At 41.7% G+C, this 24,095-nt stretch overlaps 1 protein-coding gene across 1 annotated transcript in view; it reads left to right on the forward strand.

The window, feature by feature from the left end:
- Window positions 1-3,780: 3,780 nt before the first annotated feature.
- GTF2F2 (general transcription factor IIF subunit 2) overlaps window positions 3,781-24,095 on the forward strand; it is an 87,450-nt gene continuing 67,135 nt past the window's right edge. Inside the window, exons 1-5 of the mRNA XM_072358940.1 lie at window positions 3,781-4,080; window positions 9,250-9,323; window positions 9,807-9,825; window positions 10,816-10,960; window positions 18,833-18,871. Of these exons, the coding sequence (XP_072215041.1) occupies window positions 3,781-4,080; window positions 9,250-9,323; window positions 9,807-9,825; window positions 10,816-10,960; window positions 18,833-18,871 (577 nt within the window). The remainder of the gene's footprint in view (window positions 4,081-9,249; window positions 9,324-9,806; window positions 9,826-10,815; window positions 10,961-18,832; window positions 18,872-24,095) is intronic.

Below are 24,095 nucleotides of genomic sequence, written 5' to 3' on the forward strand. Positions count from 1 at the left end.
GGTGAACAAGCCTGTTATTAATGCATTGCTCAAAGGAAGTCTGAAAACACAATAGCTGCAAGATGTGTTTTGGCAGCTTCTGAAGGGGTGCACTGAGAATCCTTCACTGCCCGAGGAAATGGCTATGCAGTTTATTGGCCCATGCTCTGTCTGGGGAATTAGCTGAGAACTCTTTTTTCTCATTCCAGCATACACAATCACACTCTGTATGGACTTCCTTTTTTGTTCTTTATTTTTTAATCTTTCCACAGATTATTTCCTTTCTTTTTCCAGCTTACATTGATTATCTACAGTGTCGGTGAGAGAACTGTGCATTACAGTTAACGATGGCAAAGAGGCTGCCCTGGCAGCACAAGAATTACATTCGAGTTTTGATTCTTGCACACTGAAGAAGCCACAGGTTCACTGCTGGTTGCAGAATCAGATGTTCAAAGGGTAGCAGACACACTCGCTGGCCAGCAGAGCTCTACTAACACAGTGTGTGTGAGTCTGTGAGTCTGGGTGCTCCCATATACAGGCATCACCCAGTTTCTGCAATGCATGGTAACTCTGGAAGACAGACTGGGAGAGCATGGGAGGAGGTCTGGATGTAGGCTATGGGGCATCACCACTTCCAGGTGAAATGGCTTCTAGAAAGCAAGAGAAAAGAAAATATCACAAACACACCAGGAATCGCTTGTGGCTGGCAAAGGCACCAAGTTTGATTCAGGGAAGTGGTGGTCATACAACATCTTTGGGTCCAGAAGGCAGAAATGGAGCAAAAGCACTCCAGCCATTCCTGAGAATAACTGCCATTAGCAGCGATATTACCAAAACAGAGCCTTCCAGCTGTGTGACTCTGAGTAAACCCTTTAGTAACAGATACCCCAGGCCTCTGGGCTATGAGATGGCCAGGATGCGTCTGCTCACAGGAAGGTGGCCAGCAGAACTGTGAAATGGTGCAAGGCTCCATTTTTCTGTCTTGCAAAAACAAGAATCTTCTGCTCTGTTGTCATGCATCTGCAGTACAGAAATTGTGTTATTCTTGTTGTAATTCCATGCAGGCGCTCTGCCTTGCTTATAAACTGAAATACAAGTTGAGATCCACCTGCTTAATATAATTCAGTGCTTGCAGTTTCGTGTCATTATAGCTGATTCATTTGATCAGGTGTATGAAAACTGTTTGTCATCTGCTACTTTACCTGACATGGAAGTTTGGGGGGATATCTGCATAAAAAGCAATACAGATCTCTCTGTTGTTTATCTCATAACACCCAGATTACCATGTGATTTATTTTATCTTCTTTGTACACAGCCTGCCTTACTCCCCCAGAGATTTCTCTGCACCAGGAAAAATATGAGGAAAAAAAAATGCAGTGCTCATTGAGACCTCCCATTTTTCTAACATGTCATCATCCCATGACTTCTTCATGCCAGCCCGGAGGAGGCTGAGCCCATGCAGCTCCCTGTAGCCAACACACCCTCACTGCCTGCATTTCTTGCAGTGCTGGCTGAGAACATGACGTATCCCCATTTCTCTGCAGGCTTATTCTTTCCACCAGAGCTTATATTGATGGATGCTGGCCTGAAAGCAACCTCTTAGGGCCAAAAATGTTGTTTATGAGAATCTGCTATCAAAGCTGAGAGAGAGAGATTGCCTCCTTCCAGCAGGAATCAACAAAAAAAATCGTGCCCATCGCTGTCCCTGGGGAGCACCTATGGAGAGGACAAGATGTGCCCACATCCCCAGGGCACAGTTTAAGGCTGGTCTTCAATAAAACAGGCTTTCCTCACAGGAGATACAGCTTAGTAGTTAGAAGACACTAGTGTGCTCTATTTGCCATTTGGTCTTGTTGCTGTAGGGACTTCACTTGGTTCCTGAGAAATATTTTCTCTTAACTTCATCTGGCGATGTCTATTTCTGACTGCCAGGTCCTGGGTGCACATCTGCTCTCATCTTGTCTGGGCTTTGAGGAAAGCACATAAGTTTCTGATGGTACAGGGCAGCACCAGGTTTTCTGTGCCTCTGGTCTGCTGCTGCTACGGTTTTCAATCAGCACTGGCAAACTGCATCACTAGTCCTTTCTTAACACTGATAAAAAGATACCGTATGCAGCTGATGATGACATGGCAGTAGGCCATCTGCTCCAGCCCCTCTGCTCTGGCATGAACACCCCGAGCAGGGTGCCCAGGGCCACGTCCAGGCAGCTCTGGGAGACCCCCAAGGAGGAGATCACACAGCCCCTGGGCAGCCTGTGCCAGTGCTCCATCACTGCACAGCACAGAAGGGCTCCTGGTGTTCAGAGGGAACCTCCTGTACTCCAGTTAGTGCCCATGGCCTCTGGTCCTGCCATTGATCACCACTGACAGAGCTTGGATCCAGCCTCTTGGCACTCTCCCTCCAGGTATTTATGGACATTGATGAGAACCTTCTGAGCCTCCTCTTCTCCAGCTGAGCATCCCCAGCTCTCTGAGTCTCTCCTCAAAGGAGAGGTGCTCCACTGTGTCCAAGTCTCTCTTGAACTGTGAGGCGCAGAACAGCACCCAGCCTCACCAGTAATGAACAGAGAGCAAGGATCACCTCCCTTGACCTGCTGCCGATACTTCGGCCAGTGCAGTTCAGTCTCAGTCTTGCCATCTATCTTCTCAGACACAACATCTGTTTCCATGCAAACAAGTAGAAAATTGGTGATTAATGCACAGCTCCACTCCTCAGCAGCTGGCTCCCAGATCCTCTCCCATGGTGTGAAATGTCTCAGTGGCAAACATAAGGTTCAGATTTTAAATGAGGATTTAATGAAAGTTCGCCTTTCTTTCTTGTTGTCCCTTTAAATTTAGTTTCCATGGAAACGGGTCTGGAGAGACTGCCTGGAGGGAGCAACCAAGAAGAAATCCCCGGCCTTGCCACTTTCTGTGCTGGTTTACCAGCTGAGCCACTGCAATAGCCAGGTTCTCACAGACATGTTCACTATTGGTTTTTGTGCTGGAATAAGACTGAAGATTCCCAATGGAGAAACTTCTGCAGCAAGTCATGAGCCCATTCCTCACAGTTATGACAGCAGACAGTGAGGTTGTGGGCTGCACCTCTGCACCTCAGCCAGGCCTCTGGGTCTCCATTAGAGAGATTTCACTGGGTCATTCTCAGAGAGACTTGGGGAACAGACTGTCCCACGTACTGCACAGAGAAGCAGTGAAACTGCACCCAAAAGCAAACTGGCAAGCGATGCCTTTTGTCAGTGTAGATACACTCTTCATCCAGGGGGATATTTAAGTCTGGTGCCCCATCTCAAAGCAGAAATGACTGCAGAAAATCCGGGAACTGTTAATGTTAGAGACTCCGCAACCTTCTTACTTGAAGCAAGAGCCTTTTCAGAGAGCAAAGCACAATTATTCACATTTATCCACAGGGAATACATGGAACAAATCTCTCTCTTCCCTTGTCCATTCATACATGTGAAGGATATTAACATATCCCTCACTCTCCTCTCCCCGACTACCCTTAGGCTGTGGTGCCCTGTGACGAAGCATCCCTCTCTCTTCTGCTCCCTTCACAATGTCTGGGCTGCAAACCCTGCTGCTGTGTAGCAGTACGCATATATCTGATACCGATCTGCTGATAACGGATAGAAGGAAATGAGGACAACATGACGCTGTTTTTTCCTTAATGACCCATCTCAGCCACTTCACTTTCGCTCCAAGCTCCTTCATGCAACTCATCCTATTATTTCTTCCGGCATTTCCTTCATGACCCGAAGCTATGTAGGTAGATCAGTCAATCCCACGTTCGCCCCACATCCCTCCATGTCACACAACGCACCCTGCCCACCATTTTGTTTGGCCAAGACACGCCGGGGCGGGGACTCGAACCCGCGGCCGCTCCGCCCTTCCCTTCCGCCCTTCGCGGGCGGAGTAACTTGTCCGCCGCGGGCCACCGTCTGCCGGCGGTGCGCTGCTGTGCGGGTCCGGGCGGGTACAGAGGGAGCAGGAGGAGCCGTCCTGCGCGTGGGGCTAGTTCGGCCCGGCTGCGACGCCGCCATGAGCGAGAAGGGAGAACTGGACCTCACCGGGGCCAAACAGAACACGGGCATGTGGCTGGTGAAGGTGAGTGGCCGCCGGGCTCTTGCTGCGCTGAACCGGGCCGCGTTCGGCACCGTGGGCCTTGTGTGGCCGCGTCCTGAAGTGCTGCCGGTTAGTGCGGCGTGCGGGGCGAGGGGAGTGAGGAGACTTACGTACCTCCCAAACTGGGGAGCTCTGTGGGCTTTGGGGTTCATCTCGCGGCTAGAGGAGTAGCGAGAAGGAATTAAGGCCGTTGCTTGGGTTGGAAGGGACGTTAAAGCTAAGCCGGCTCCAACCCCCTGCCATGGGCAGTGCCTCCCAGCAGCTCAGGCTGCCCAGGGCACTATCCAAGCCTTGGGTGCTTCCAGGGATGGGGAGAATATCACTCTGCTCTTCCTCCTTCAGGGACAGAAGGAACAGGCCTGGTGCGAAGGCCGGTGTAAGGACAGCGCAGTTCCCAAGCGCTGGCTGTGTGTGGTGAGAGGTGTAGCGTGTACTTGAGCTGCCTTGATGCCCCCATAACCACGTCTCTCAGTGCCACATCTACACATTCCTCAAACACCTCCAGGGATGGTGACTTTACCATCTCCCTTGGCAGCCAGTTCCAACGCCTCACTGCTGTTTCTGAGAAGAAATGTTCCTAATATCCAACCTGAACCTCCCATAAAGCAAATTAGGACCATCGCCTCTCATCCTCTCTCTGTTATCTGGCAGGAGAGGCTGACCCCCACCTTGCTACAATCTCCTTTCAGGAAGTTGTAGTCATTGTAGTAGTTTATCCAGGGCATTAGAAATCAAGAGTGACAGCAGAAAGCTGCAGAAGTATATGGTGATGCTGAGAGACAGGAGGGTGAAATGACAAATGAGAATCAGAGATGAAAAATGTAAGCTGGCATGCATAAGCTATGCTGGTTATTCTTACACGGGGGTTGGATCTCTCCTGCGTGTTGCCCTTGAATCAGAAGATCGTGATTTTACAGTAGGTGTGGATAGCTCTGTGAAAATGCCACATCAGTAACAGCCAAATAAGCAGATTCAATTTTAGGCACGATTACAAATGCCACAGAGAGCAGAAGATGAAATAATGATGCCACTGTATTGCCTGTACCTGCTCTTACAATCCCTGCGTTGGGAAGGACATAACAGGCCTAGAAACGGGTCAGGGAACAGCTTGAGGAGTTACCGGGGGAGTGAGGAATATCTGTGGAGGGGAACTCCTCAACATACCGTTACTGTGATTGATTTGTCAGTCTTACGGATGCCTAAGAGTAATAAGTAGCTTTGCAAGTGACTAGGGAAAAAAGTGAAGAGGAGAAGGTGAGAGAGGAGAAGGTAAGAGTCAGCTCTAACTCAGTAATGAGGGGTGAGGCAAATTAATTCATCTGGTGGGCATTCAGAGCAAAGCAGGTACTGCTTTGCACAATGTGTATTTAAGTTCTGGAGCGCGCTGTGGAAATATCTGTTCTTATGATGTTTTCTGCTCTTCCATATGCGCCTGCAGTTGGTTGCAGCTGGGGAAAGGAAAGTGAACTCAATTGGCATAGAATGGCCTGGGTTGAAAAGGACCACAATGATCATTTGGTTTCAACCCCCTGCTATGTGCAGGGTCACCAACCAGCAGACCAGGCTGCCCAGAGCCACATCCAGCCTGGCCTTGAATGCCTCCAGGAATGGGGCATCCACAGCCTCCTTGGGCAACCTGTTCCAGTGCGTCACCACCCTCTGAGTGAAAAACTTCCTGTCCTTTACTCTGATACAACTTAGTGGTTCTTGAAGCAAGACAGGAATGTTCAGGCACATCGGTGCTTTCAGCTGACACTGCTCTTACAGCACAGGGTGCTGCCTGCTTTAATGAGGAAACTGAATTAAAGGAACACATAAACGTGGTTCTTGCAAGTATGTATTTATGCACGTGGTTTGAGTTAGTAATTTGGCTGTTGTCTTGGATAATTGACAAAGTATTACAAAATTGCTAACAATGGTAAACCATAGCGAGGTGTAAAAGTTACAAAGGGAAGTAATATATATAGAGAAGCAAAGTCCATTTAGTATCAGGCATTAGAGTTCTTAATTTCTGTCTGTGTTTTTGTTGTCTTGTTTTTAAGGTGCTGCATTGGTTTATATTTTACAACATGATAGTTTTGAATGTTCAAAAGATGAAATAATATAGAAGAAAACAGGAAAATAGAAGCTGAGCTCAGTCTGACCTGATTTGTGATGTACATACAGCGTACAGATTGCTATGCATGTAAAGAGCTAAGTATGCACAGAGTGGTTTATTAGGGATGTATTAGTATTATTAGGGGTGTATTATTATTAGTATGCCAGTGGTTTATTAGGGATGGGGGCTGCCTGTGTGTTTTGCTTTAAGGGTAGCTGAGAGATGCATGGAGCAGGGCCCTTGTGCTGGGAGCCCTGATGTCCTTGTGTTGTGAACAGCAGTCTTAAGGGGTCTCAAAGTGATGTTTCTTAGTACCTCTGATTCCTTCTCCTTTTTCACTTGTGTGCTTTATGGAGAAATGAGTGTACCTTGTTCTGGACACGCGGATCACTCGTTTTCTGCACGTTGTTTTCAGATTGTATACATTGTTCTTACTACATTTTCTGTATGTTAAGGGTTCTGAAAGTGGATTTGCCTCTGCAAGTTCAACTTTTAGCATGATAAGATTAAAAGGAACTTTCCAGTTAAGCTTTCTCTACCTAAGTAAGACATTATTTGCCTTTCCTGTGATTGCTTATGCCATTAGCATGGAGCTAGGGATTTTAGCTTGTGGTTTGAGTGTACCATCTAATGTTAACTGAAGTAACCATGTACAGATAGAAGGAATCCTTCAATCGTTGTTCTTCATTACCCTTTTTCCTCTTTCTTGCACGGTAGCCATTGATTCAGATGGGCTGGCAGAAAGATGATTAATTGCATCCTTTGAGACTGTGCAACTGAAAGGGATGTGATTGATCTGCAGCTTCCCAGTCTGAACAAATTTCCTGTCTGATCATATTATATAGCAAGTCAGCAATTTTAATGGCATCGGAGTCCTTCAGCCCTTTTCCACTTATACTGAATGCGTGTCTACTCATTACCTGGCAGTAGAAATTAGATACTGACGAAGTGTGAGCACATCATAATATTTCCATTGAGGCAGACAGAGCACATGTCAAAGCATTTATCACGTTGTTAGAAAGAAAATGAGGTCTGATTGGGCATGAAATCTGTTGTAGAAAGTTACCACTTCAAAACCTGAATAAAAGTATATCTTAATAGGTTTTGTTCATTCATTGCTATGTCGTGTGCTTTGACCCATGTTAGCTGCTTAGGTCATCTGCACTGATGCTGAGTTTGGCTGAGAAGTTGGAGGACATTGCTGTCTATCTATTCTGCAGCTGTCAAGGTGCAGTGAGGATAAAGGAAAGAGCTAAGCACCAGTACAAAGATGTTGTCTGTACTTGTTTGTTTTGTTAAGGAAGAACAGCTAAATGGAAGGTTATTATTAAATTAATTTGAGCTTTCGGACTTTGCTGGTTACTGTTTGTCAGAACAGGCAAACTAGAATAGAATTGTAGAGTCACGGAATGGTTTGGGTTAGAAGGGACCTTTAAGGTCATCCAGTTCCAGCCCCCTGCTGTAGGCAGGTACACCTCCCTGTAGACCAGGTTGCTCACAGCCCCATCCAGCCTGGCCTTGAATGCTTCCAGAGAGGGGGCATCCACAGCCTCTCTGGGCAACCTGTTCCAGTGATTCACCATCCTCACAGCGAAGAATTTCTTCCTGGTATCTAGTCTCAATCTACCCTCTTCCAGTTTAAAGCCATTTCTTCTCATCCTGTCGTTACATGTCCTTATAAAAAGTTCCTCCACAGCTTTCCTATAGGCCCTCTTCAGGTACTGAAGGCCACTGTAAGGTCCCCCCAGAGACTTCTCTTCTTCAGGCTGAAGAGCCCCAACTCTCTCAGCCTGTCCTGAGATTCTTCCTGTAACAGTTCACCACAACTGCTTCAGGTTTTTGAGATAATGTTCTTGCAGTGACTGCTACGTCTGTATTAGAGAGCAAGAGTTTGTAGTAAGTAGGAACTTCAGTTAGGCTGCTTTCAGCTATTTCCTTTTGAAAACAATCTCTAATTCCCATATCACTTGAACCATCTTACAGATGGTTGCAAGTTGTCGGGTATGAGATTGTCCTCATTGCCCACAGGTGTGTATTCCATCTTTTGATGCATTTCTTCTGTATCTTGTGTGTGTAGGGGGGTAAATTGCTGCACCTCACATTTACTGTACTGATGTGTCATGCTCAGTCTGTATTAAAAGCCATCATTGGAAAGACAGCCGTAATTGCTGAATGGTGGGGGAAAAAACCTATGTGATCTGCAACACATTGCACTGCACTAATAATGGTTTGGCTGACTTGTGGCAAGGAAAGGTAGGCGTAGGCTGGGGGACTAGTGCTGTTCTTACTGCCTTGGCACTGAACTTAGCAGTGCTGCTCTCTGGGACGAATCTGTGGCCCTTTCTGAAGTCCTCTGGAATTGTGCCCTCATACCACCACTCTGTTTTAGACCTGTTTGCTAACTGTACAGCACAGGCTATTGGCACAAGCACATCATGTTTTGATTTCACAGAAAAAAGCATGTGACTCATCTTTAAGCTTGTCTGGTCTTTAAGAAGAACCTGAGTAACCCTGCTGAGCACTGGACACATTCTCCTGGCCTTGTTATCTCCAGATAAATGAAATGCTGTTGCAGATGCACCTGCCCTCCAGGATGTGTTTGGAAGCCTGAAGTGTGTGTGTGCAGTATGGCAGCTGCAGTCAGGTGTGTGAGGAAGTGCTGGGTGTTGGAGCCAGGGTTATTTGGCAGCAATGAGGTGGTCTGTTATGGCCAGAGAGGAGAGGGGCAGGTTGTAATTTCAGCTCATGCTATGTTAGTAGGAAAAGAAGAGAGCCATCTTTCAGCTTGTTGGTTTGCTGCCTGTGCTGTGGAGGCACCTTTACTGTCTGTCCAAAATTCAAGATAGTTCAAAGCTAACCCCCCTTTTGGGACAAGCATACTCTACACTGGCCTTATTCTAATGCTTTCATACTCATTTTTTTCCTCTCCCAGTGGAATAAATTGCCTAGTGTGTGCACTTCAAACTATGTTCTTATCGGTGTGAAAGCATTTAAAGTAAACAATTTACACTGAATTCTAACATCTGCTTTTCTTGAAATCTGTTGTCTTTTAGGTCCCTAAATACTTGTCTCAACAGTGGAGTAAAGCCTCAGGAAGAGGTGAAGTGGGAAAACTGAGGATTACCAAGTAAGCCCTTACTGTACATTCACTGTTAACAGTTCTTAGCCTATTTACATAGAAGTTACCTGTAGTAAAACACATAACGTTGCACTTCTTATATTACATAACTTTGTTTTTCACAAACACTATGTGCATATTTCTCTATAAACTAAAAAAAACACTTGTATATTGATTCTACATAAATACATGAAATTATACTGGGGAGTGGCTGTAACCCATAATGTGGTGTTTGATTTCTTAACCCCAAGAAATGTGCACATCTAACTTGAAAATCTCCATTAACTTATTAACGTGCTATTTTGCTGCTTCTGTTCTCACCTGCTGAATTTTCCCATTTATTTTTGGGCGTCAGCATCCAAAAAACAATTGAGCAGCTCAGGAATCAAAATGAGTAACAAAGCTAGAACCTGAGTTTGCTTTATCATCAGGGAGGCAAAGCTTGTGGAAGTAGATTGTGGAAACTAAAACATGAAATATTTTCTTTTGCAGAAATCAAGGAAGAACAGAAGTAAGTAACTTAAATCCAAAGGCTCTGGATGTGTTATATTTTGAATTCTAAAAACTGCTTGTAACTTGATGTGTTTTTATTATCATATTTTTTCATTAAGCCTGTAATAAAGCATTGCATCGCACAGCTGAGAGTTGAGAATTCTATTTATACCTCTGCCCATATGTTTACTGTGGGATTTCACTTTCAGGAGAGAGTCAGGTTGGGTATTAGGAAAAGGTTCTTCACCAGTGGAGAGACTACTGGAGACCTGCATGTTTTGCTGGACTTTTTTAGGCTGGAATATGGGCCATGCTTCCTGATTTTTGTGAGCCCCACCCCCAAACCTTGATGTTGATGAGTCACAAAGTGCATAGAGCCCAGCGGTGAGGAACCCTGTGAAAACAGCTGGCTTTGCAGGGACACTGGAGCTGTGTGGCAAAGTGAGGTTGAGCAGGGTATACAGGAAAAGTATGTAGTGCTGGTATGAACAGTCCTACCTCAGGTTTCTTGCCATGTCCCACAGCTAGGGATTCTGCTTACCTAGTCACTCGGTGCCTCCTCAGAATCTTTATTGGGCATGCAATGTAAATACAGCAAGGGAGCTGTATTTGAACTTCTAATCTACGTGCATCTTAGAGTTCCCAGGCTAATAACACTTGCTGAGTACATTAGCACTTTCTTGGGGGATAAACTGGCTGTGTGAAACATTTTAAAGCGCTCATCCGAAATGATGTCTGAAAAGCTATTTGCCTTAGATTTTGATAAGTAAAACATTCTTTGACTGAAAGAAGTCATAAGAAGTTATTAAAATCCAAGTAAATTTTATTAAATGAATACAATCTTGGAATACCTTATTTCAATAAGAGATTTATATGTTAAGAGTCTTAACCCGCTCTTTATGTTTTTGAGATAGAAATGAAATATACCACTTGTTTTTTCTTTCCTTGTATCTCTTGAAACCGTGTAATTGAGTCTGTTTAGTAACCCTTTGGTCATTGTGACTGTTAGGTGTCATTTACTTTGAATGAAGAGCTTGCAAGCATCAGTGATATTGGAGGAAAACCTGCTTCTGTCAGCGCACCAAGGGAGCACCCCTTTCTTTTGCAGAATGTGGGAGGACAGACCTTAACAGTGTTCACAGAAAGTTCAACAGGTAAATCAGAATTATTGTTATTTGTTACAGTTCTACTATGCATTATTTCAGTAGTTTGGATGCTGTAAATGCCAGAAGACTGAGGAATGAGCTCTCTAAGCTTTGTGGTTTTCTGCTTATGTATCGTGGTTATTGTTCTTTGTTTTTGTGTTATCTTGTACTTTTCAACTGTGGGTCTGCTAAAATGAACAGAGAGCGTACAGTGCAGTATATTGTACTTCTCTTTTAGACTTTTAATTGGAAAAGTGTGTTTGTGTTCCCATATGCTTTTGGGAAGGCCAAGGTCTCAACTGCGGATTTAGCTTCATAGAAACGACGAGTGCTCCTCAGTCCAATTGAACAGGTTCATTTTAGCAATAAATGCATCTGTTTACTACATTTTCTGCAAATAAAACTGTTTTTTAAGTGTATTAAAGCTTGACAAGTTCATAATTCTGAATACTGCAGCAGTAAGGTTGTCCTATTTTCTTGCCTGGCCTGCCTTAAGTACAGCTCAGGATCTATCTAGGTAAGTGATTTGGATGTTGAAGGTAATACATCCTAAATTGCATGTTAGGTTTAAGCTACATGGCAGTGTTATAGTGTATGATATGCTCAGTAGACTGTCGCCTTGCTTATAAGTCTCGTGTGCTCTAAGGTTTTTCACTGAAGTTACATAGTCATGTTTTGGGTGTTGGAGAAAGAAGGAGTAAGATGTCTGCAGATCTTATCTTTCTGTCTGCAGAAGATAGTTCAATTTCAGACCCTTAAGCTTTGGTTTCCCCAGGAGACAAACAATAATTTTTGGTACCTCTGCCTTCTTTGGGGCAACAAACTCTTAAATGTGATTCACTTCTGATGTTCTTGTGTCCGTAGGTAAGTGATCTGGTGGCAGTGTGATGATTATCAAATAGATAAGGGAGAGTGAACTCAAGGGACAGAGTCAGAATACTCAGTAAGTTTGACCATCTCTCTTTTAAAATCGATTTTTGAGATTTCATGGCTGAACATAGAGATTTTGAGATATAAATATATAAATGTCTGTCACTGTTGTGCTCAAAATACAGGCTCTTATGTTACCACTCAGGCACTTCTCAGTTGCTGTTCCTTTATCTGGAACTAATTCAATCTTTCAGTTGTTTTTTTTTTTTCCACTTGAAACACTATTGTATTTTGATGTATGTTACATGCAACACAGTAAGAGTGCTGAGTTGTATAATCTATAGGCTCTAGATACGGAAAGAGAGAGGGAGCTTTCGAGGACCTTGTAAGCATTTTAGTATTGCTTCATCCTTTTATGTTTTTCTGCACGCTGACCTCAGAATTCTTGCAAGAAGAGAGAGTAACTTGAGCGTTATGCTGACTGCAGCTTAACTTGAACGTGCAGTGTCTGTTATTAGGATGGAAGTTATTAGAATGTGGTACCTAGAAGATGCTCATTTATGTGAGAGAGCTAGAGCACTTCCCCTATAAGGACAGGCTGAGGGAGCTTGGCTTGTTCAGCCTGGAGAAAAGAAGGCTGTGAGAAGACTGCATTGCAGCCTTCCAGTATTAAAAGGGGATTATAAACCAGAGGGGAATCAACTTTTTACAAGGATAGACAATGATAGGACAAGAGGGAATGGTTTTAAGCTCAAAGGGAGAAGGTTTAGATTGGGTGCCAGGGCGAAGTTCTTTACAGAGAGAGTAGAGTCTAGTACCAGATCTGGAGGTTGGTGGCCCTGCCTGTGGCAAGGGGGTTGGAACTTGATAATCCTTGGGGTCCTTTCCAACTCAAAGCATTCTATGATTCTACAATTTCTATTTTGCCAACTTTAATACAAAGTCCTGAAACCTTTGGATATTAAGATACCGTCCTGCTTTTGTTTAATCAATTAAAAAAGTAGCATTTCTTAGCAACTACAAAGTGTTATTCAAGAACCGTAAAGCTATTAAAAAGAAGTTATAATATTAATGAGGAGCAAAGAGCGTTTATTGGAATGGGAAATGTTTGGATTCAAGCACTGAATAAGCATAGAACCTGTCAACACTGTTTTTGCTTGGGTATGGCAAGTATGGCATGCAATCAGTGCAAAATACATAAACAGTTTTACTGTTGTGTTAAGGCTGGTATTGGCAATAGAATCAAAAATAAGCTTTAATGTACTTTTTTTGTTTGACTTTTTTTTTGATTGTTTAAAAAAAAACAAAAAGAAAATGACAAATATATCCAAAATTCTATCCTTGTTGCTTACCAACACTGTGTTTCTGCACCCACTCTTGTGTTGGAATGTGTATTTCCAATATGTTTTGAGCTCCATGGACAACTTCAGTACCGTGAAAACTTAAGTGTCTGAAGAATGTACCGATACCAAATGAGATGCTGCTGCCCTATCTGAGTCCAAATGGAAAAGATCCCTTAATTTTCTGTCAGCCATGGGGAAAAAAAGCTCCAACAACTCTTTAAAACACCAGTCAATCCACAGTAAGAAGCAGTTGGAGAGAACTGAAATGCATAAATTCTTACGTTCACAGAGCAGTGTTTGTTTTCAAATTATAATTAACGTATTTTGTGCAGAGTGTTGGTGATCTTTCTGCTTTGTCTTCTGCAAAGTACACTATATTACGGATCTGATATGTTAATTTGAAACATGGTCCAGTGATTAAGCTGGTGTACAACTGCTACGCCAGTGGCATTTCTAATGCTGCATCTGTATGGATATATCTGAGGAATAACGTGAACGAAATATGGACCAAAAAGTGCTTTGTGCACTATTGCTCTTAGTCAGTACCTTTCCTGAGGACTGAACTTGATCTAAAACAGAGAAAATTGCATATAACAATTGGATTTCCTTTATAAATAGGATTTTTAAAAACTCTAGGATCTTTTATGTTTGCTATCCTCTAATCCTGTGATCCCCATTATGTTGTGGCCATCTTCACCAAGGAGTGGTTGGTCACTGGCACAGGCTCCCAAAGGCAGTGGTCATGGCCCCAAGTTGCCCAAGTCAAGGAAGCATTTGGATAACACTTTCAGGCCTATGATTTGGATTCTGGCTGGTCCTGTGTGAGGTCAGGGGTGGGTCTCAATGTCTGTGGGTCTCTTCCAGCTCAGGATATTCTCTGATCTTTTTGATTCAGAAAATGAATGAGGGTCGACAAAGCTGCATCTGAAATCTTTTGTAATCAGAGAAGTTGCTGTAGGGAGTTTACCCATCTGGCCAATTCAGCACTTCACATTGATGCTTCAGATCACTTAAAGCAAGCAAAATCACAGAATTGTAGGGGTTGGAAGGGACCTCTAGAGATCACCGAGTCCAACCCCCCTGCCAAAGCAGGCTCCCTACAACACGTTGCACAGGTAGGCGTCCAGGCGGGTCTTGAATATCTCCAGAGAAGGAGACTCCACCACCTCCCTGGGCAGCCTGTTCCAGTGCTCCGTCACCCTCACTGTAAAGAAGTTCTTGCGCACAAAGAAGTTCTTGCGCTCAAAAGAGATCAAACTTGGCAAGTAATTTACTATTTTCTGCATGATGTAGTTTCTGGACTGCTGAGTGGATTTCCTCTGTTTTTTGTTTTGTCTTAACCACACTTGCTTCTGGTAACTTGTGATTGGAAGGAATCCTTTAGTTCATGCACTGTAAATCTCTGCATCTCTGGTTGGCCCATGTTAGTTAATGGACAGAAATAGGTTCTTTTGATGTTCCCTTTGTTACATCTAGAGTCTAATGAAATGCAGTTTCTTAATCTTCTACTGCATGTACTAGATCTGAGCTAATACTTCACTGATGACTGCAGAGGTATCCGGAGCACAGTTGTCTCTTGCTGTCTAGGCCGGTTTCAGTATTATTTTAGCATTAAATATGAACTACATTCTGTTCCATAAACATCACCATATGTACATCAACAGTTGCTATGCAACAATGCTATTTGTGCTTCCAGTCATTTTATCTTATCTTTGTCATCAGCTATCACAGTTGTAATTTTTTTTTGAGCGGGAGGAAAGGAGAGCATTGTGCATATATTTCAATGTGCTCTATTGAACAAAATGATTTTTTCTTATGTGTATATAGCTTAAAACTATCTACGGGCAAATCTTAGACTTGGTATGGGGTATATTGGATTAAAAGTATCCTTCCAAGGTTCCTGCTGGCATAAGGAAGTGGTATAATTTGACAGCTTCTGTCTTGTTTGAAGAAAAGAAAGCATGCTTTTGTTAAATATTTAACATTAAACTTTTCTGATGGTGATTATAAATGAATTCCCTTAACTACTTTAATTTCCTCTCGCTTAATTTTTCTGCCAGCAGGTAGTTAAGACTTGCTGGCACTTAACGTAGCTGCATTTTTAACTTATATTATAAACGATGAGAAAAGTTTCTTACTGAGCTGGTTATTGGAAAAATATAATACTAATGTGACTTAGAAAAACACAGACCTTGGCAGACATTTGCATCCTTAACTGTAAAGCACCAATGGACAACAAGAAAGATCTTATACTGTAGGGTAAAATGTAGCATAAGATATTTCTTTAAAGTTGGGTGTAATTACTCTTTTTCTTGAAAATTTGCATCTTTATTCACAGTCCCCTCTTCATAAGTGGGATTTCCTTCATGTTTCACTTAGTGACAATTAGTTCCTTCATTCTTGTCCCATCTTACTGATGTTTGAGTATCACAGTATCACAGTATCGTGTGAGTTGGAAGGTACTTTAGAGATCATCGAGTCCAACTCCCGGGATTCGAGCCCTCTGTAAAGCAGAGCAGCATTTCTACCACTTGCGCCACACGGGGGATTAGAACCCGGGCCTCTGGTGTTGCAAGCGGCACTTCTACCACTGCGCTTAGAGAACTGTGTTGGCAGGATGACTGCAGAACCTTTGCTTCCTCCTGAGAAGCATCCAATGCATGGATCGTTTCACCGTTCTGCAGTTCACAGAAGAAGCTCTTAACGTGACCTTCTTGCCTGTTTTTTCTGCGTCTTCTTACAGAATCTCATTTCATGAAGTTTAACTTTTCTGTTTTATAATCCCATTCAGTAATACCAGTAACTCTGCTTACGTACCAGCTCCTTTATTTCCGCTGCCCTCCAATATTCATCCCTTGTCTATTTTACTTAAACACAACTTCTAATGTCAATGTCCTTTTTTTTTTTTTGTGCTGGTACATGAATCATACCTACTGTATAACATACAATGTGCCTGATTGTATTCCAGTGAAAATGATTGTTAAGACCGTGTATTTTGAAACAGCAGCTATATCCAGCCATTTGAAGAAATCTGAAGGGAAGAAATGACTAATGAGGAGCATCTTTCCAAGATATTTTCTTTCAATAAAGAAAGCAGTTACTGCTATAATTACATTTAATTGTTTCCACAGCACTCCAAATCTTGATGTCTTGGGATACAACTTCCCATCTTATTAGATACGTGTTTGACATCTCAAATTTCTCATCAAACTGCTATTCGGAAAATAAATGTCTCCACTGTTTTGCATTTTAGCTTTGCCTGGTTAGGAGTTTTAGCATGTGCCTGTGTACTTCAGCATATTTTTCCAGTTGCATCTATTTCTTTGAGCTGTCACTGAACATTTTGGTCTCCAAAATGCTTTCTGGTCTTAATTAATGCTTCCTTGTTCCTTTATTTGTTTCAGTCTTTTATAGACTGGCTTTAGTGTATTCAGGTAACAACAGGAGAGGGGAGCCTATTGACACCTTTATGATCAAAAGAAATGAACCACAGTTGCCTTTCAGGTCTCTGGTACTCATGCAAATTTCCACATATTTGTGAGGATCATAGAGAAGGTATAACCCATTATCGGCAAAACAGAATATGTGACTTGAGTTTGTCATATAATTACATTAGGCAGCATTTTGATGGGTTCAGATTTCCTGTGTGACATGCAGTCCACCAAAAAAAAGTGTCTGCTTATGGCACCTTTCTTCTCCATCTCTAAAAGATGGAAATGGTATTTACTTACCAGCTTCTTCTGAGCACAGTGAGGATTAACAAATTACTGTAAAGTGAGTTCAGCTGGCAGTCGGAGTAAACTAATTTACTTTTCATTTTTATTATTAAAATTACAGACTGTTAATTCCTGTGCAAACAGAATTGTTTTGAGGATATAATGCATGAAATATGTGGAGTATTACTGTGGACTCGACGTGGTGAGAGTAGAGTTGGCTTTCAGCCTACTTCAGTGCCTTTGTTTCCTTTCAATCTTGCTGATGAATTGTGGGGGAAAAAGTCAGGTCCCATTGACATCTGTCTGGGAATCTTGTATGTTACAGAGGAGGCTGCTCAACTGCAATCTGCGTAGATAAGGCATATTGAGTAGGTATAGTACAAATGCCTTTACCACCTTCATGATATTTTCATACTCGGTGTCATGGTTTTGTACTTTTGACATTCCCCTTGTCCTGTCACTATCCACTTTCACAAACAGTCATTCCACCTCCTGTTTATATGCTCCCTTTAAGTACTTGGAAGGCCACAGTGAGGTCTCCCCGCAGCCTTCTCTTCTCCAAGCTAAACAAGCCCAGTTCCCTCAACCTTTCCTCATAGGAGAGGTGCTCCAGCCCTCTGATCATCTTAGTGTCCCTCCTCTGGACCTGCTCCAAGAGCTCCACATCCTTCCTATACTGGAGGCCCCAGGCCTGGATGCAGTACTGCAGATGGGGCCTCACAAGAGCTGAGTGGAGGGGGGCAATCACCTCCCTCTCCCTGCTGGCCACCCATTTTGTAATCCAGAGCACAGTTGGTCTTCCAGGCTGCAAACATACACTGCTGGCTCACATTCACCATTCTCATCCACCAGGACCCCCAAGTCCTTCTCTGCAGGGCTGCTCTCAAGGAGTTCTTTGCCCAGCCTGTATAAACACCTGGGATTGCCTTGGCCCAAATGTAACACCCTGCACTTGACCTTGTTGAACCTCATTAGGTTCTCATAGGCCCACTTCCCCAGCCTGTCCAGGTCTCTCTGGATGGCTTCCCCTCCCACCTGTGTATCAGCTGTACCACTCAGGTTGTTATCGTCAGTTCCTCCTATTTGTATTGGTCCTTGAGCTGTCAGTCTTTTCACTGAGAAAATAGGGCCTCCGCCACGTTAGCCCATAAGAACAAGTGGCAGGAAGAATGTTTTGTAATACAGGTCCTGTTTTCAGTTTTGCTCTTACTCAGCCTGCAAATGACAGAAATGATCAAACTAACAGCTGAAAACATTTATCTCCAAGTTACAGCAGTAATTCCCTCTTGCTTATATGTAATGTGTCCTTAATGATAGCTGTTATATGCCTGAATTAGAAGTGAAAGATGAGAGTATTTTACCATTTTTAACTGTATTTCTGATGAGTTAAAATATTTTACATAAAACTTGTATTTTTACCTACTAAGTTGGGCTGTAGTTTCTTCTTTTATTTTCTTCTTAATCCATTACCAGCAATGAAAAGGTGGAAAGAATGAAGAAATAAATGACTGTGTGATCTAGAATGCTGCTGGAAAGCTAGAGTAGAGGCTGTTCATGTTCGTAGTGTACCTACTGCTAATTAAGAGCTTTTAATTTATTTATTTTTGTAATACACAAAACCAATATTCATTTATTTACAGAGACTGGTGAGATAAATGGATGTTGTTTCTCTCTTAAGCGTAATTGTATCACTGGATTTCTATAACCGTGTAACTTCATTTATGTAGTTTTCAGTGAGAGGTGTAATGGAGTTATTTAAGTTCCAAGTTTGTGCACTTAAAGAGACTTTTTGTTGCTCTGTGTGACAAATTTTTCTTCAAAAAGTTAATTTACGAGCTCAGAAATTGTGCTTTTATCAACATTTGTCCTTCTTTGCTTTACAGTCCGCTTTGTGGTTGTCAGTATGGAAATGTTACATTTCCTTCTTTGTTCTTTTGTGTTCTTTTTTCCAGAGAGCCAACCAGAAGAAAAATCTGAAGGTGGCAGCTATGGTGAGTGAGGACACTTTGTTTGAAATGCTGCAGTAATGACTTACAACTGAGCCTTTTCAGTTTCTCTTTCCAAGAAATTGATAGCTAAGAAAAAAAAAAGAAAGGTCTGTTATATTTCTAGGGCAGTGTATCATAAAGTGCTGCAACCAGAAGCTTGAATTATTAATATTATTATTTAAATGGAAAAAAAAGTTATTGGGGGGGAGCATAAAAAAATGTAATGTTTTATGGAATGTCATTTTAGATTTATATTTGGTATTTCTCATCTATTTCTTTTTAAGTCTTTCAGCTTGACTCCTTTCATCCTGGTTGGAAGATTGGTAGATTTCCAAGTCTTGTGTTCTTTGATTTTAATTGCATAGGCTAATTAGTCTAAATTATGGCATTCTAGCATTGTGCTTCATTCAGTTTTTCTAATCCTTGTGAAAGATTTATCAATTCCTTGGAAAGAGTCAGAAATTCTTACTTCACTTACATAAAATGCTTCTGTTAGATAGGATATCAGGCAGGCTTAGGAATCAAAAGATTTTGTTTGAAATCTAAGCTAGTCTGTTCAGGCATCCTTTACAGTGAGGAGGAAGGAGACAGCTCCATAAAATAGCTAAGAATAAGAGAGAGAGGTGCAAGTGCAATTCCCCAGCAGCTCAAGCGGAACGCTCTTGAGGTCAGGCCTAGCTCCCGTCACTTCTGCTGAATCCTTTGGGCTTACATTACTGAAATTGCCAGGAATGTACGTGACAGCATGAAAATCTTAGTGTCAAGTAGCATTTAATAAAAATTCCCTTTTTTGCTTTTATGAAAGAGATTTAAAAAATATCATTAATAGACAAACGCAAGTAAGTGCATGTAGAAGGGTTAGAAGGAACCTGCGATCCTGGGAAACTAGACATGGCTAATGCAGTGTATGTATAGACAAATCTCAGTCTTGTTTGTGGGATTACCTGTGATACGTACAGATTTAACAGTACCAGCACTTACCATTTGGAATGATTGAGCAGTAGATAAACTGGAAAGAGTCTTAAAACCGCCATCCTTCTTTCTAAAAGGAATTCCTAAACATAAGTGTAGCGATAGTGGTCTTTCACGTTGTCTTCTGGAATATATCTTTTTTTGTACACTGTAGCATGAAGACGTCTGTTTCTTGTGTGTTTTATAAATCACAGTTTATTCCAGATAATTGTAAGTTAACTGTGATATGTTTTAAGGTTATGAAGGGCTACTTTCTAGAGACTGGTGTTGTATACCACTTGAACACTGAGAGTCATAGCCATGGGAGGTTGCATTTAAAGGAGATCACTTCTAAAATGAGTCAGCGTATTAATACTTACATTGCATTTCTCTGATATTTCTATGTAGCTGTAGGCATACGTGCCTGTTTGTTCTTTGCAGATATTTTGTTCAGTTTTGTTCTGGCTTTTCATGTGATTGATCAAGTTGTCTGAGTCTCACTCTTTCTGCCTGCTCCTCGTCCAGGGTACGTTGTGTAAGATGACTGTATATATTTAGTTGCTTGTGTTGCGTCAGTGAGGAGAATGAGCAACTGCACGCTGGGCACTGTTTAAATACACTGACAAGATAAATTGCCAAACCCATTTGATAGAATTAAGCCATTTGGGATGATGGTAATTGGTTACACCATGGCATTTAAAGGAAGACTCTTAGCCATCAGTTACACTTACTTGTTTAGAATTTGTTTATTCACTTTCTTTTTCCCCAAATGCGTCATGGAACTCAGATGACTTTTCCCTAACTACCCTTCAAGTAGTTCAACTCACTGAGTTCTCCATTTCACTGCTGGTCTAATTTATCTTGTCCCACAATAAGTACTTTCAAGGCAAAGATGATCTCTTGTATACCTTTGTGTTTTATTTTAGCATAACAAGACCCCAGTGACTACTTTGAGATGTTTCTGCAATAAAATGTATTTGTAGCTAAGAAAGTAAATGAAGGAAGTGAATGAGACAAATAATATAAGTAAATCCTTTGATTTACCCCCTGAAGATTTTAACAGAAATTTTTGCTTTAGGAGGGTACTGTCAAGCTTCAGAACTTATTTTATAGATCGTTAGCATTACGTATGATATTTGTAGTAACGTTTATCAAGGAATCAGTGCTGCCACAATTCTTAATACTGTATAGAGAGGCAACACAATACTGCTTCACACCAGAGATTGTATACCCAGAATCTTGTCCTCAGTGGTGCCTAAGAATTCTTGATAACAGAATAAGAACAACATAACTGCATAGTGGTGCCTGCCCAGGAATACTTCTTCCACCCTTTAGTCATCTAAGGTCAGAGTGCTCCAAAGTCAGCAGTGATTGTATTTTATTTGGTAGGCTTTCTTGGATTTTACTACTCTGAAATATCCCTGTTGGTTTTTGAGCCCATGTATCTGGTCAGTATCCTTAGTACTTTGAATGATGTGAAGGTTACAGTCAAAATATTAGGGAATTGAGGTATAACATCAAACAAGTTTACCTAAAACAAATTCGAACTCCTTTCACATTCAGTTTGATAATTTGAGATCAACAGTGCTTGGGGATTCAGCCAATGTTGTTCAGTGCCTGAAGCCAGGTTTTTGATGAATGTTAAAGGAAGGTAACAAGTAAGATGACAGCTAAAGGAAAGAGAAATGAGAATTAGCCCTACTTATTCCTATATGACTCTGAGCAACATCATATATTTTCTGAGTAGTTTAAATCCAAATACATGTATGTAGTTCTTACTGACTTATAGATTCTCTCGCACCTCCCTGTAAGTGGTGACAGAAGCTGTGAAAACCAAGCATTTGTGCCAGGTAAAGTGTGACCTGTCCTCCAACCTGCCCCCAAATGGATATGCTGCTGTCCCTAGCATATATAGGCATGGTATAGTAAAGAGATGTGTTCTGTTGTGTTGTCCTCTTGGAGGTGTGTTAAAGTTGCACAGGTAGCAGTTGATTATAATATTACTGAGGCTTTGAGAACATCATTTTGAAGCCTAGCTAATCTTTCATAGAGAAGTGTGTGTGTCAACTGTGTACACAAACTACAGACACATTTTTTTTCAAGGACATGTGCATCAAGGAGTGTTACACATAGTTAGATCTTGAACTTGCTTCAAGCCAGTTGCACTCCTGTTGTGTTTAAATTTTGTCTCTTAAAGTGTTTTACATAAGTTCACAGCGAACAGCAGCCGTCAGTACTTAACATGCTTTAGGACAAGGTGTTAGTCATCTCTTTCCCTATGCCAGTGAGTAATACTAAAGCCTGCTAGTGAGAGAAGCACTGCTGGGACCATTTATTGGACTTTGGCTAAGAGGACTACATTATCTGAGACAATAGAAAGAACATGAACCTAGTATTAAAATGTTGCCAACTGTGAACATGCATGTTTGACTGCAGGCACAAATATGTAACATTTGAATTGTCTGCAGATGATGACTTGTTCCACTTTTTGATGTCATGAAAAAATCAGGTATTGATTATACATGTGTTGGAATGTTTAAAATTCAGTGTAAGTTCTTCTATTAAGTGCTGAACTGCATGCATTAAACCAGCTGTTTTTTATTAAGGACGCAAAGTTTTTACATTATGGCATGCTGTGTGTACATTTGATTTCAGTATACCTGAAAATGGTTAGCATATACTAATTGTACTCCAAAAGTAAAGCTTTAACTGTAAGGGAAAGAATCATAGAATCACCGAGGTTGGAAAACATCTAAAGGATCATCCAGTCCAACCATTCACCAATAGCTCCCACTAAACCATGTCCCGCAACACAACATCCAGTCGTTCCTTGATCACGCCCAGGGTTGGTGACTCCACCACCAATGAATGATCATCAGGAGTGAAGGAGTAACTCTTAATTTAAATGATAGCAGAAACCTCAGTGTTGAAGATAACTTAATTACAGAATCTGTCATTTTCAAGCCACAGAAGCATTTTTTGTCTTGGAAATGTAACTTTTTTCTGTTGGCAGGTAAATGCAATAAAATTGAAATTACAGGCTTCTTGGTAGTATTCCAGGAATCACAATAAGTAATGAGGCTCCATTTGTTGCTGTTAATATACACAGAGAGGCAAGCATTTCTCTCTCAAGGTGGTCAAAGTCTAGTATACTGGCTAAAATTAATATTGTGGATATCCAAGTGGTAGAACAGTATAAAGGATATGGATTTAATGTAGATTAATATTAATCGGAGCTGAGGTTTTTCGAAAATAAGACTTCCATAAATACTGTCTTTAATGTCTGTATATCTTAGAATACTGTATGAATATTATAATATTTATCTTCTTGACTTCGCCGTCCTGGTGTGTTTAGCCTGCAGTCATCTGTTCATTGCATTTATTGTTTGTCTCAAACTCATTAAAAAATAAATAAATACTGAAAAAAATTTACATGTAATGAACTTCGCAGCTTTCAGTACAGGCCTATAATTTTATTGTGTGCGCTCTATTTGGAGAACAGAACTCAGAATAAAACAGTAGGAGTCAGCGCCCCAGGGATATTCCCTCCTTCAGCTGTGTCAGAGTCCAATATGTTGGATTATGTCACTGAGCACTTTTGGCTCGTACTGGAGGTTTTTGTCTTTCTTTGTGACTCTCGAGTAATCCCAATAATTTCAGCCATGTCTGATCTTGCAGACCATGACTCCACAAGTTGTTTTTTGTCTTCTATGGGAAATTTTGCTGATTATTGGAGTTCATCACCCTGCCAGCATGATCGCATCGCATGGACTCCATCATCGCTCCTTCACAGTGTTACAGGACTAAATTCAATCCTTTGGTTGGTGGTTCAAAGGGGCAGAGAGAGATCAAGCGCTTGCTGCTTTGACCAGTACAAGGCTGATATGTAGTGGATGTAAAGCCATCAGGAAGCAGTTTCAAAACAAACAAGAAGTGGTTCTACAATCAGAATGTAATTAAGTTGCTGAATTTCTTGCTAGAAGATGTCTATGTAAAGATACTCTATGCTAAAGGCTTTCACATCTAAGGAGACAGGTAAAAGAATATCCTCTGAAATGTGTGGAGATTAAGAAGGCATCTAATTCTAGATACCCACAAACGTCTGGTGGCTTGATGCGTGTCTAGGATGAGAATCCAACATGTTTAATCTATCCATAAGCATTTTCATGGATGTCTGCATCCACCCATTGTGTTGGAAACAGGATGCTGAGCTGACCCAATACTATTATTCTCACACTGTAGATTATTGTTTGTTTTTTTCCCATTGATGAGGGCT

Source organism: Excalfactoria chinensis, chromosome 1 (genome assembly GCF_039878825.1).
Source record: "Excalfactoria chinensis isolate bCotChi1 chromosome 1, bCotChi1.hap2, whole genome shotgun sequence".
In the NCBI taxonomy this organism is placed as follows: domain Eukaryota; kingdom Metazoa; phylum Chordata; class Aves; order Galliformes; family Phasianidae; genus Excalfactoria; species Excalfactoria chinensis.